The sequence below is a fragment of the Diceros bicornis genome, chromosome X, assembly GCF_020826845.1.
Source record: "Diceros bicornis minor isolate mBicDic1 chromosome X, mDicBic1.mat.cur, whole genome shotgun sequence".
Classification (NCBI taxonomy): Eukaryota; Metazoa; Chordata; class Mammalia; order Perissodactyla; family Rhinocerotidae; genus Diceros; species Diceros bicornis.
Genome location: NC_080781.1, coordinates 2496741 through 2511374, shown reverse-complemented (window position 1 = coordinate 2511374; position 14634 = coordinate 2496741). Strand labels below are relative to the sequence as shown.

Here is a 14634-nt window from a genome sequence, read left to right as displayed (position 1 = left end):
AGTCTGAAATCTGTGGGGCAGGCCGGGTGGCTGGAAATTCAGGTAGGAGTTGATGTTGCAGTCTTGAATCTAAAATCTGCAGAACAGCCCAGCAAGCTGGAAACTGAGGCAGAATTTCTATATGGCAGTCAGATCTAGAGGCAAAATTCCCTCTTCTTCAGGAAACCTCACTTTTTGCTCTTAAGGCATTTGACTGATTAGATGAAGCCCGCCCATATTTTGGAGGATCATCTGCTTCTCTTATAGTCGATTGATGGTAGATGTTAATCACCGCTAAAAAATAGCTTCACAGAAACATCTAGATTAGTGTTGGACCAAACAACTGGGCACCAGGGCCTAGTCAAGTTGACATATAAAATTAACCATCACAATGGGCAAAAGCCAGAAAGCTTGAGATGGAGACCGGAGCCATTCCATCATGAAGACAGCAGAAGTACCAGGCTGGATGACAAAGCAAGGACGACATATTGACTGGAACCAGGGAGGCCAGATTCCAAGTAATGGCTTGACCAGCAATGCCACTGTAGACTTTGCTCCAATCTACAGCCTTAAAGAGAAGTTTTCCGGTCGAAGCTTGTGTATATTCCTCAACATTTTCTTGTAGTTTTCACATGACTGGTGAATTTTATCCTTGTTTATTCTCCTGGTTTTCTTTCTCTGGGAGTTGTCTTTCAAGTTCTCTTAAATCTACCATTGTTTGAAGAGGTGATCCCTTCATTGCCTTCTCATCCATGACTTGGTCTGGAAGGGGCAATGGCCTTTGATCAGAGGATCAGCTGTCCTAAGAATCTCCTTGTGTCGTCTTGCATCCTCCTCCTCCTCCTCGGTCATATTCCACTTCTGCTTTCATCCCCCTCTCCTCTCTCATCCTCTCTTATTGCTGATCTGTCATAATGACGCCAGGGTTTTTTTTTTTGGTCAGTATAAGAACGTGCCACATCTCTTCTTGATTGTCCTTATTGATTGTTGCCGTTGTTCTGAAGGACCTAGAGTTGTTTTTCTTTTCCAGTGACTTATTTCTCTTCTTAAATGTTAGAGTTTGCTATTGTGAACTTTGGAGATGGAGTTGGGAATCCTTTATCCAACCCATGCTTTTGCGAGTGGGTGGGTGGGACTCCTTCACAGAGACTTTGCTTCGAATCAGCTCTTGCCATGTGGTAGCCATTCTTTGGCAGTCAGGTACACTGAAGCTTTCACTTACTCTACAGGGTCCCCCACAGTCCCTCCTAGACTGGGACCAGTTAAAAGACTTTAAAAGTAGAGCCTAGTGATTTTACTCTCTGTCTTGCTGGGTGATGGTGGTGGTGGTGGGGTTTTCTCTGAATGTTGATGAAGTTAGACCTCTGTGACCAGTTGCCAGGCATCAGTCTTGGGGATTGCGCCTCTTGGCATGTTACAGATACACTTTGCTCCCTGCCATGAGGTAGAATCAGACAAGCTCCCGATACAAATGATAAGAGTCATGGAGAGTGATCATGCTTTATCAGGGCTGATCCTGGGCTGCCATTCTTAGTGGACCGATTGTAATGCTGACTTGATCCCCATCCAAGATGGGGAAGAACGGATCGGATGGCTGGAAGTCTCCATCCTTCTCTAGCTCCTATTACCAGAGTCAAGTCTTGGACTTCTACTCCGATGAGATTTCACCTTCAGGGTTTCTCAACCACAGCACTCCTGACATTTGGGATGTTGGGGGTCATTCTCTGTGGTGGGGCCGTCCTGTGTACTGTAGGATGTTGAGCAGCATCCTTGGTGTGTACCCACCAGATGCCAGTAGCGTCTCCACTCCCAGTTGTAACAACTGAATATGTCTCCAGATGTTGTCAGGTGTCCACCTGGGGGGGATGGAATTGCCCCGGTTGGAAACACCTGCAGTGCAGGCACAGGTAGAGTAAGTGGGTGTGGGGTCCCATTCTTCCTTTCCTGACCCAGCCCTTGAGCCTGGAGTTCCATTGTTCCATCATGATGATCAGTCTGTGGACCCCACAGTGCTCCCTGGGCCAGAGACTCATTGCACCTTAGCAGAGCCAGGCTAGTGAGTTCCGTCAGCCAGCAGTGTTTGCTTTCTCCTACAGATCTGGGAAGAAAGATCTCGGAAGTCTGTCACCCACAGGGCACATCCGTCTTGCTATTGATGAAATGACAGCTTGTATCTCCACTTAGAGGAATTTGTGCCTTAATCTAGTGTGGATGTGCCCCTAGCTTCAAGGAAAGATCTTTGTTTGTGTCCAGAGGCTTGGGTCTGGTCTCAGTCTCCATCGGTTCATGGATGGGTGGTTGGTTTAAACCAGTCCTTTGTTTTCCTGGTAGTGAAGGAGGAAAGACCACTGTTCTTCAACTTTCCTTGTCTTCTCTCCATTTGAATTTTAAAAGCAAAAATCCAGAAACAGCCGTGCTTTGTTTTTCATCATTGCCTGCAAGATGTGAGAGAAGGAAGGCAGCTACCTGCCAAATCCCCGTACCTCTTCTTTGTCTGAAAATGATGAAATGTACGTTTGAGTTTTTGGGGGGCAAGGTGGACACTTATAAAAGGGAGGTTTGAGTTGTCCCCATAGAGTGTAAATATGAAGTCCCCAAGGAGGCTCTGCTAGATACAGGCATTGTAGATAACGCGGGAATCTTCAGCTCTATGGGGCAAGAATGTGGAGTTAGGACGAGGTGGACACATAAGCCGAATTTTGTGGAAAGAGAAGGGATTGGTTGGTGGCCAGGTGGGGGGAGTCCTTCCAGATGGAGAGTGCCATAGCAGCCACAGGTCACCTGGGGGCTAGGACGTAGGGAGGAACCTGCGTCCAGCTATGGACCCAACTCTGGACATGGGTGGGGATGACAGCATCGATAGTGGTGGGCAATTCAGAGGAGAAGGAGATGAGAAATGGGCCCAGCAAGGGCACCTCTGGGGTGGTTAGACAGCAGGTGCCATGTGCACAGGAACCCTATGAGCCCGGGTTCGTGGGATACAGGGCTCCCCCGTGCATTCAGGTGGGAACTGGAGTGCAAGGAAGGAGGAGAAGGTCACACCCTTCCTGGCTTGCGCAGCTGTGTATTTGGGGTGCCACACGCCTGGGAGTTGGACGGGAGAGAGAAGAGATTCCAGTTGGGGATATTTCAAGTGCACAGGACCAGTAAGCAGCTGTCTTGGAAGAGAGCCCAGCGCCGGAGACAGAGAGAGAGCAGTCATTGGCCGAGAGCCATCAGGTGGAGCCATCGAGGGTGGGGGAGCCTTGGGGACAGGAGCAGAGAGACCATGGGTGGGGGTGGAACATACCAAGGTCACCTTGGGGGAGGGTTGGTTACCACGGAGCCAGGTCGGAAAGTAGAAGAAACATTCCAGAGCCTCAGATTGCACGGAGAGATGGGGTTAGAGGAGATAGGGTGACACTTGGTGGTTTTTTGTTTTCATCTTTTAATGGGAAAAGTCCAGCTTTTTTGCAGCATCTGGAGAAATTATGACCAACTTGAAGTTAGGCATCTGCAAGTGAATAAGGCTGACTTGTGTGTTAATTAAAACGCCTTAGCGTAGGAGCCTTCCTTACAGACTTTGCAAACAAAAGTCAACAATCTACTTTAAAAATAGAAAGTGCTCCTTTGAGCTAGAGATAGCTGCTCTGAGCTGAGGTTCCCTGCACAGGCGGTGGGGCCAGACTTGGAGGTTTCCAACTTCAGCATTCCTAGTCATCATAAACTACAGCCGTTTTTTCGCTATTCATAGATTCATAGGTTAACACGTGCGCTTGAATACATTTTTTAATTTTAATTCTGTAATTGTGATAAAATGTACCTAACATAAAATTTACCGTCTTAACTGAAATGCACAGTTTTGTGGCATTAAGCACATTCACATTGTGGTGCAACCGTCCCCACCATCCATCTCCGGAACTTTTCATCTTCCCAAACTGAAACTCTATACCCATTGAACAACATCTCCCCCTTCCCCCTCCCCCGGCCCCTGGCATCTGCCATCTACTTTCTGTCTCTATGAATTGGACTCCCAGAGGGACCTCTTCTAAGTGGAATCTTCCAGTATTTGTCTTTTTGTGACTGGCTTATTTCACTGGGCATCATGTCCGCAAGGTTCATGCATTGTTGTAACATGTGCCAGCATCTCCTTCCTTTTTGAGCCTGAATCATATTCCGCCCTATGGATGGACGAGCTTTTGCTTATCCATTCATCCATGGATGGACACTGGGGTTGCTTCCACCTTTTGGCTACTGTGAATAACACTGCTGTGAACATGGTGTGCAAATGTCTGTTAGAGTCCCTGCTTTTAGCTGCTCGAGTGCATTTTCAGCATCTAATTCTCTTTCCTGTTTGTTTTTCTTTTTCGGCTCACCTCGCACACTTGTCCTTCCTCCTCCCACCCTCCCTCATCGCCAGGTAACCACGTCGTAGTCTGATATGGATCCTTCTGTCTTTTTCTGTGCTTAAAGAGGTCTGTGCATGCACACACACGAGGTTTGGCATGGTTATAGCATATTATACACATTTTTTGGCCTCTTCCTATTTTCACCTCAACTTCATGGAGATCCCTCTTGGGCAGTTTTGTGGGGAGACATTCTGAGATGCACGGCCAGCGGTGAAGGCTGGCCGAAGGTGAGGCCAGGTAACCCCCCTTTTCCTTGGAGAGAAGCGGGGCCATGCAGATGGAGTTGCAGAGGGCTAGGGAGTGGATGTTGGTAGAGGGGCAGATGTGAGTGCATGTCTGCACCTGCTCCCAAAATCGAGCTCATATGGACCATGATCACGCTTGCTCTGTGTTTTAGCCCCAAGAAGCCATGCTTCTCGCTCACACCTGCTGCCTTCTGAGCTACACTTGCATCCAGTTCGCTCGTGGTCCATTCTGCTAAGATGCCTCACAGGCCGTTCAGTGTCCTTCTGTCCAAACATGAGTTCTTGACCTTCTTCCTTCTCCCCTACCCCAAGTCAGCTCCTCCTTTCGACTTCCCAACTGGCCCTTCCAGCTCCTGAGTGCCACCCAGGCGCCATTTTTGATTTCCTTTTCTCTGCCTCTGTACTCACCCTGGCCAGGGGTCTGCCCTTTCTTACTCGAAACCACATCTCCAAATCCATCCACCATGGCATCTTCACAGAAGCCACCTTAGTTCATCCACGTCCCCTCGCTGTCTTCTGTGTGGCCTCCTCAGAGCTGATCACTCCTGATTGCAGCAGGCTGGGGCTTTTTTATGACGTGAAAATCAGACTGCCATTGTTTGCTTTCACATCTCATCAGTAGTTTTCCTTCATGCATATGACAGAATGCAGGCTCTCTGCCATGTCTCCAGGACTCAGAGTCTGGCTGGTGCCTCAGTTTCCAACCTTCTGGTACATCCCTCTCCAGCCTCCTTTGAGCGCCAATGCGTCGTGCCTCCAGGTCCTGCCTTCCACCCGCTCTGGCCTCGACTCTGCCCAGCCATCCTGTGTTTAATGTTTAGATCTAGCTCCCCTGCTGGCCCACAAGGCTCATGATAGTCTAAATAGGATCTACCCTTTCCGTTATTTCCATATGTCCAAGACAGGACGTTACCTGGCACAGAGTGGGTCCTTCCTCAAAGTTATGCACTAAATGAAGAAAGGAGCAATGAGTTGTGGAGGTCGAGAAAGAACGTGGTTCATGAGTTCTTGATTGATGTTGCTGAGTAAAACTAATAATGCACACAATGAATTTCCGATCCAGAACATGCCTCTTTTTCTCCTATCACGTGTGATAAACCCTCACATCCCTTTCTGCCCTCAGACTTATTTTTGATAGACTCCTTGCAAAGGATGGAGTCCTGCCATCAGTGAGAATTATTTGACCAACAGATTGGCTGTTGCAATTCATCCTGTTTCTAATTTTCTAGACTCAGATTGTAATTCATTTGTGGCCACCTAGACTTCACCCTATCACCCTACAAGCCCCAAATGATGACTTAATGATTGTAAACATTTTGGGGGTAGTAAAGTTGGTATTTCTTTGAGTATTTTGGTTCTTATCAGTAACACCCAACTCTTGACAATTCTCTCCATATAAGAAAAGACTTATGATGGAGATTTGAAGGAAAGAGGTCTCAGAGGAATTTTTTTTTTTTCTTACTTATGGTATTTTTGTGACTTCAGTGATTTGGAGAAGGACAGGGGAACAAGGACCTTCCAGGATTTTTTTTCATAGCTGTAGTTTACTGGTTATGCAGTACCTTTATGAAAGCTATTCCTTCTCAAGGATGCTGATGACCGATTGCACATGAGTGTGATGTGTGTAGGTAAAAATCACAGCCCACTTAATATGTAGTGCCTTTTTCAGGCATTACATCTTAAGCATGATGTTTTGTTTGATTTTATCAACATATTTGTGGAACAAACGTATCTTCATACATCTTTATACGTCAGTATAGTTCTCTCCACTCAATCACTTGTCTTTGACATTGGAGACTGTGATACTGTGGTCTGTAGTAAGGAATATATATTTGGTTCTTCTCCCAGTTCCTGGCAAAGAGATCCTAAGATCCTTGGAATTTCCTGTGATAAGAGCCATAAAGGTGTCTTTGTTATGTTAATGAGGTGACTTTTGGACCTTTCCTAAAGATAGGGACTGGTTGCCAGGGGAACGAACCCCGTGATTAGAGGGTTGGAACTTTCAGTCCTACCCAATGACCTCTGGGGTGGGAAGAGGGATGGAGACTGAGTTCAGTCACCAATGGTCAATGATTGCATCAATCTTGCCTGTGTGATGAAGCCTCCATAAAAACCTGAAAGGATGGGGTTCAGAGAGTTTCTGGGTTGGTGAACACGTGGAGATTTGGGGAGAGTGGTATACCGGGAGAGGGCATGGAAACTCCATGCCTTGTTCCCATACCTTGCCATCTGCATTGCTTCCATCTGGCTGTTCCTGGGTTATCTCTTTTTATAATAAACCGGTAATCTAGTAAGTAAAAGGTTTCTTTGAGTTCTGTCATTGCTCTAGGAAGTTATTGAAACCCAAAGAGAGTGTCATGGAAACTTGTGATCTATAGCTGGTTAGTCAGAAGCATGGGTGACAACCTGGACTTGCGATGGGCACCTGAAGTGGGGAGCAGTCTTGTGGGACTGAGCCCTTTACCTGTGGGATCTGATGCCATCTCCAGGTAGATAGTGTCAGAATTGAGTTGACCTGTAGGACACCCAGCTGGTGTTGCAGAACTGCTTGGTAGTGTGGGGAGAAAACCTAAACGTTGGACTTGGGAGCAGAATAGTAGACACTGAGCGCTAACTCTTTTCCTCTATTGATCACTGTGGATGATGGATCAATATGGATGGATATTGATCAATATGGATGGATGAAGTTGTGACTCAGCTGGAACACAGGTGACCGAATCTGAGATCTTTGACCCACTGCTCCTGCCAGAATCTCCCGGTCTCCATCCATACTGTTGTTGGGGAGTGACGTACTCCACTTGGTTGCTTAATCCCGAAAGTTCTTTCTGTCTTTCCTTAACTGCTAACCCTCTCTTGGCTCTGTTCTAATCTCCCATTGTTAATTATCTCTGATGCCCTTGAAGGGTGAAATTGGGTTGCATTGGGACATTGTGGTGCTTTGTTTTCAAGAACTGAGAAAGGATATGGGCAGATTATTATCCTGGTCATGGATCAATAGGAGTGACTACAGGATATATCCAAAGAATGGGTGCATCCTAATCAATGAGGGGTGTGTGTGTGCATGCTTGTGGAGTGTGTGTGCATGAATATGTTGTGCTTACATATTTGAGTGTGGGGAGATGGGGTTGTATTCATTCTCCTACCTTTTCAACCAAATCCACAGTTGTAGAAAATGGTAGTGCTGTTTGGATAGTTTTGACCATTTAACGTCTTTTCAAGGACTCAATGATTCTCCCAAATCCCAGAACTGCAGGTCTGTCCTGGTGAATTCTAGCTAAATTTGCCATCCACCCTGCCCCAAAGAAATCCAGCAAGTCACCAGCTTACGTAGAGGTTCAGTGTACAAGTTCCCCAGCCAGCTGCCATTCGGACCCTAGACCATATTTCCCACCAGAACAGTGAAATCGTCCTGGGGTTCTAAGCTCACCCACACAGCCCAGTGTGGCTGTCATGCGTGTGAAATACTGTGCGCTTATATTGAAGCGTCACAATGTCCCTGCCGGACAAGGCAGGGGATGTGGCCCAAAGAAATGGCTCATCTCGACTTGAAATGATATAAGGAAAGCAGGTGTCTGGTTAGTCTTTCTAACTGTAGCTTTCTCCAGAAAGTAATGGCAGCAATGAAAACCCACAAAACACTTTTCCTGCTGCCTCTGTCCTTTCATGCCTCCGCACCGCAAATCTTGAGCCTCTGAGCTGCAAGAAGTGAGAAGAGGAAACAGGAGACAGATGCACAGCTTTCAGGAACGGAAGAAAGGAAATGCCTGCTAGTCACCGATGGTGCTCTCCCTGAAGATGGTATCCTTGGGCAGTCCTGCTGCTGAGGGGCAGAAATCTGGTAGCAACATGGAGAAAGGACGGCATTTAGGCAACCCCTCTTTCTGCATAGGTATTTTCTCCCAACTGCATCCTTAATACAAAGGGTCTGCACGTTTAAATGCATTTAGTGAAAAACCCGTTTGTATATGTGACCCATACTTCACTAATACAAATGAACATTGTGATTAGCAAAATAAACACTCATTTGAAAGTCAGAGCAGTGTGTTGTCTTTTTTTTTCCTTATTAAAATGCTCTCCTTTGGATTCGAAAAGTTTATTGTGTCTATGATGGGGCTTCATTCCTCTCTACAGCCACATTTTTAGATTTATTTGCATTAATTCACGTTGTCCTGACAACTGCACATGAGTGCTCCTCTGTGTTTTCCTTCGAGTTAATCTTTAGGTCATTGCAAGCTGTCTCCCCAAATGCTTTGTCTTCGTTTTACTTTATTTCATTGGAATGGCCCATCCCAGCAGGCAAGACACTCTGGTAGATGGTGCCCTGAGCATCCTCCTCTGAGGATGGCTGGTTTCTTGGGCATCATTTTGTTTTTGGTGAAGCCCAGATGGACACAGCCCATTGGGATCAGCTTTGGAGGGAAGCACGAGTCCTACTGTCATGGTCTGAGAAGACGCAAGAGAGACCAATGCAGCATTGACACCCATAGTGTGATCTTGCTTAGCGTCATCCTGTGCGTCCCCGATCTTGCAGGGTGGCTTTCATTGGGTGACCTCACATATGCTTATTCTATCATAGGCATCCTCATACTTCCTAAATCCTCTCGAAAACCTAGTCCTTAGTTCCGGAGCTCATTTCTCTTTTCCCCACGTCTTCTTTATGGGAAAACATTCTTTCTCCATCACTGCTGATCTCCCAAGAACGGACTTGTTTTTTCGTTCCTTTTGCCAAGATTTCTAAAATACAGACAGGACTCAGCATCTCCTCTCTTATCTCATCCACACTCTTCCTTCCTCCTAAATTCCTCGCTGCTGCCTTTTTTCCATTCAGAGAGCTCATCAACGCCTTTGCAAGGAGGATGCGTCTCTTCTGACTCTCTCGGGCAATCTCCTACCCATAATTGCTTAGAAATCTCTTACTTGGGACTTTTTTAATGGCCACCTTTTCCCGGCAGGTGTTTGGAAGGGAATCCGTTAATTTACTGTAAATTTCCAGTCTTGATTACAGCACTGGGGTGACTGAATTGGGTGTGATCCCTGGAGAGCTGCCCACTGTGTATCAGTTTGCTCGGGCTGTCCTAACAAATACCACAGACTGTATTTACAGGCTGAAACAACAGACATTTATTGTCTCCCAGTCCTGGAGGCTGGAAGTCTGAGATCCAGGTGTGGGCAGGACTGGATTCTCCCAAGGCCTCTCTGCTTGGCGTGTAGATGGCCATCTTCTCCCCGTGTCCTCACGTGGTCGTCCCTCTGTGCGTGTCTGTGTCCTCATCTCCTCTTCTCATAAGGATCCCAGTCCTATTGGATCAGGACCCACCCTAATGACCTCACTTGACCTTCATCACCTCTTGAAAGACCCATCTCCTAATACAGTCACGTTCTGAGGTCCTGGGGGTTAGGGCTTCAACATAGGAATTTTGGGGACACAATTCAGCCCATAACAAGCTATTAGCCAGTTTGTTATCAGTACGTGATATTTATTCTTATCACTTCTGGGAACTTTGCACATTTCACAGGATACCCATATCTCAGCATGTATCTTTATCCGTATCTTAACATCCGTCTGTACCTGAATCTTAACCTCTACCTATATGCATGTCTTAACATGTCTATACCCATAACATCTGTCTGTATCGAATCTTAACATCTGTCCGTAGGCATATCTTAGCATCTGTCCATCTAGATGAATATCTTAATGTCTATCTATACTATGATCTTAATTTCTGTCTATACACACGTCAACATCTACCTATACCTGGATCTTAATGTCCATCTATGCCACATCTAACATCTGTCTATACTGGGATCTTAATGTCCATCTATGCCCATATCTGACATCTGTCTATCCTGGGATCTTAATGTCCATCTATGCCCATATCTAAAAATCTGTCTATACCTAGCTCTTAATTTCTATCTGTACCCATATCTGACATCTGTCTATACCTGGAGCTTAATGTCTGTCTATGCCCATCTTAACATCTGTCTATACCTGGATCTTAATGTCCATCTATGCCCACATCTACAATTTGTCTATACCCCGATCTTAATGTCCATCTATGCCCATATCTTAACATCTGTCTATACCCAGATCTTAATGTCCATCTATGCCCATGTCTTAACACCTCTCCATACCTGGCTCTTAATGTCCAGCCATGGCGCAGCCTTCACGCATGCGGTGGTCTCCCACAGGTTCTGGACGTACCACGATGAGCGCTTCCTCTACATGCTGATGGAGTTTGTGCCGGGCGGCGAGCTCTTCAGCTACCTGCGGAACCGCGGGCGCTTCTCCAGCAACACCGGGCTCTTCTACTCCGCAGAGATCATCTGTGCCATTGAGTACCTGCACTCGAAGGAGATTGTCTACAGGGACTTGAAGCCGGAAAACATACTGCTCGATAGAGATGGGCACATCAAACTCACCGACTTTGGGTTCGCTAAGAAACTGGTAGACAAGTAAGTGACCATTCTCACCCATTTCCCCCACACCCATTCCCTGCCTCTAACAACCACCATTCTCCTCTTTGGTTCTATAAGTTCGTTTTTTTTAGATTCTGCATATAAGTGAGATCATAAAGTATTTGTCTTTCTCTGTCTGACTCATCTCACTTAGCATAATGCCTTCCAGGTCTGTCCATGTTGTCACAAATGGCATGATTTCCTTTTTTATGGCTGAATAATATTCCATTGTATATATATGCCACCTTTTCTTTATCCCTTCATTCATCAATGAACACATAGGCTGTTTCCATGTCTTATTTATTGTCAATAATGCTGCAGTGAACATGAGGGTACAGATACTGCTTCAAGATCCTAATTTCATTTCCTTTGGATAGATACCCAGAAGTGGGATTGCTGGATCATACGGTAGTTCTATTTTAAATTTTTTGAGGAACCCCCAAACTATTTTCCGTAGTGGTTGTGCCGATTTACATTCCCACCAACAGCATACAAGGGTACCCTTTTCTCCACATCCTCGCCAACTCTTGTTATCTCTTGTCTTTTTGATGATAGCCCTTCTGACAGGTATGAGGTGAGGTAAGTTAGCTTCTCGTTTTATCAAACTTATACACGTGCATGCTCTGCGTCCAGGACTCGCAACAGACCACCACTTCCAACTCTCAGGGCTGCGCAGCCAGTTTTCCTGGTCCATCTCCCGGGCAGCTTCCAAGATTGTGCCGCTGTTGTCTCCTTGTTCCTTCTTAATCCTTGTGGGTTACACTTTTTATCAGTCTTCATTGTCTTTTGAGAGGGAGCAGAGGTGAATTTGTTTAATTCACCATCTTTGACAAGAAAGGATTATACATTTAAACATATTTAGGTCATCTTTAGTTTTGTAAAAAAATTTATATCTTTCTTTTTATTTCTGATGATAACAAAACACCAAAAAAGTCCTTGCTGAACAAATAGATTCTTAGTTTCAGTGTTTTGCTATGTAAATAAAGGTATAGGACATACACTAGGCATAAATATTTATTTATGCTTCAGATTAATTCTATAATATGTATTTCTTTCTTCTTCTTTTTGTGAGGAAGATTGGCCCTGAGCTAACATTCTTGCCCATCTTCCTCTATTTTGTGTATGGGACGCCGCCATAGCATGGCTTGATGAGTGGTGTGTAGGTCCGCACCGGGGATCCAAACCTGCAAACCCTGGGCTGCCGAAGCGGAGCATGCTGAAGTTAACCACTACACCACGGGGCCAGCCCTGCATAATGTACATTTCTTAAAGTGGAATTGCAGGGACAAATGTTCTCAACATGGTTAGCACCAGAGAGTTGATATTAAGAAGAATTATATAAAATAAACTCTTACATAGTTCAGTTTAAAATACCTTTTAGCTTAATTCATTCCAGTGATCCAGAATGCTCTCTTTAACTGGGAAGAATGTTTATAGCTAATGTGTATATAGTCATGCATTGCTTAAGCACGGGGACACGTTCTAGGAAATGCATCATTAGGTGATTTTGTCGTGAGCACATCATAGAGTGTACTCACACAAACCTAGATTGTATAGCCCACCACTAATCTTATAGAACCACCATCATATATGTGGTCCACCATTGATCAAAACGTCGTGAGGTGGCACGTGACTGTAATTATACACTATATAATGTATAAAAGTACAACATTAGCATAAGTGAGGCTAATGTATTTGCAAAACCCTATGTGTTTCATTTTCATGGTCTTTTACTGCTGTGATGTATAGAGAGCATATTCCCTCCATTAAGAACAATGCAGCGTTTACCATAAAGAATACAGGAAAAGGGCTGGCCCCATGGCTTAGTGGTTAAGTGCGTGCGCTCTGCTACTGGCGGCCCAGGTTCGGATCCCAGGTGCGCACCGACGCACCGCTTCTCCAGCCATGCTGAGGCTGCATCCCACATACAGCAACTAGAAGGATGTGCAACTATGACATACAACTATCTACTGGGGCTTTGGGGGACAAAAAGGAGGAGGATTGGCAATAGATGTTAGCTCAGAGCTAGTCTTCCTCAGCAAAAAAAAACGAATACAGGAAAAATGCTTAAAATTTAGATCCCATGCATTTAAGCCGGGAGTATAGGACCCCTCGCCCGAAGCACTGGGGTCTTCTCTTGGAGTCTAAAGGTTTGGTTTTGATCGCAACTGTAGATTTTTAGTCCAAAGAAGGGAGTAAGGGGGAGCTGGCTAATGGAGGTGGGTGATGGAACTTCCTCATTTTCTGTCGGCTCTTTTTCTCCTTCACATCACACATTACTTTTCTAGGTTGTTTTGTTTTGTTTTGTTTTGGGGTTGTTTTGCTGTGGTTTTTGTTGTTGTTATTTTTATGCCCTAATACAATGTAAGCTTTCTTTTTCCCTTAGCCCCAGTGCCCACCAAGTCGCCTGGTACAATTAGATGTTAAAGAGAGGCACACCCCGACAGAGCCCGAGAGAGACCAGACTATATTATTTCTAATACCGTCACAGCTGCAGTCGTAAAATATTCCATTTAGAGGGACAAAGATGTATGTCCTGGTCCTCTGGACAATTATCGTAATTTATGTTCCTAAAATTTCTCTTTATCTAGAGCAGCGCCATACGACAGAAATAGAACACAGACCTCACGTGTTAAAGTTTTCCTGTAGCCATGTTTTAAAAAAGAAAACAAGTGTAGATCATTTTAATAGTAAAGTCTTTAGAGTCCATAACATTTGCATTTGGAGAATCAGAGTCACAAGCCCAGGCTTTCCAAAAATACTGAATAGTCTTTCAGTAACTGCATTGAGTATCGATTTTTAAATGCAAATTTAAATTAATTAAAATCAGATTACAATTTCAGATCCTCAGTACGTTTTAAGTATTCGGTAGTTGCATGTGGCTAGTGGCTCCATATTGGACTGGCAGACCTAGAAAATACACCATACTGTCCCATTACTCAATGAGATGGGGTTGAGTAAGATGAAGACTACATTCCCCACGTTGTGGAAACATTTGCATTGCGGGGAAACTTGGTTTGGGAGCAGTTTCACACTAAATGACTCGTCTTTCTGATGGTCTTTAGAAAGGGACCTCCTGTGAACATTTTGTAATGCTGTAAAATTTAATGTGATTTTCCCCTGTAGAAGTTCATCTATTCCATTTTAAGAATAAAGCGTATAAAAATGACTTGCTTTTACAGAGAAAAGACCTCACTTTTTTAAAAAAAGTTGGTTTATCACATTGGTGCCACCCTCTATTGGCAGCATGTGGTATATACACAGCATATTAAAAAAAAAATATATATATATGTGTATATATATAGTATACCCTGTATTTATTTTTTTTTAAATCATTTTATTTGGAAGTCTGGTTCCAGAAATAAAATGTTTCACATATTCACTTGATTATAAGTTTGGCAAACCATGTTTCTATCCAGTTAATCCATTATATCCATTTAAGATTAACTGGATGAAGACAGTTTAGTATATAACGTCAAGCAATTCATTTACTTAATGTGTTGAATCTCAGAAAAGACGGCCTCGTTACCATCTTCATATATCGCTTTTACAAAGAGCTTCGTCTT

The 14634-nt window shown here is 44.6% G+C and overlaps 1 protein-coding gene across 1 annotated transcript in view; it reads left to right on the top strand.

Moving 5' to 3' along the window:
* Nucleotides 1–14634, top strand: part of PRKX (protein kinase cAMP-dependent X-linked catalytic subunit) — a 94372-nt gene that overhangs the window by 40376 nt on the left and 39362 nt on the right. The window contains exon 3 of the mRNA XM_058535381.1: nt 10802–11065. Coding sequence (XP_058391364.1) covers nt 10802–11065 — 264 coding nt within the window. The remainder of the gene's footprint in view (nt 1–10801; nt 11066–14634) is intronic.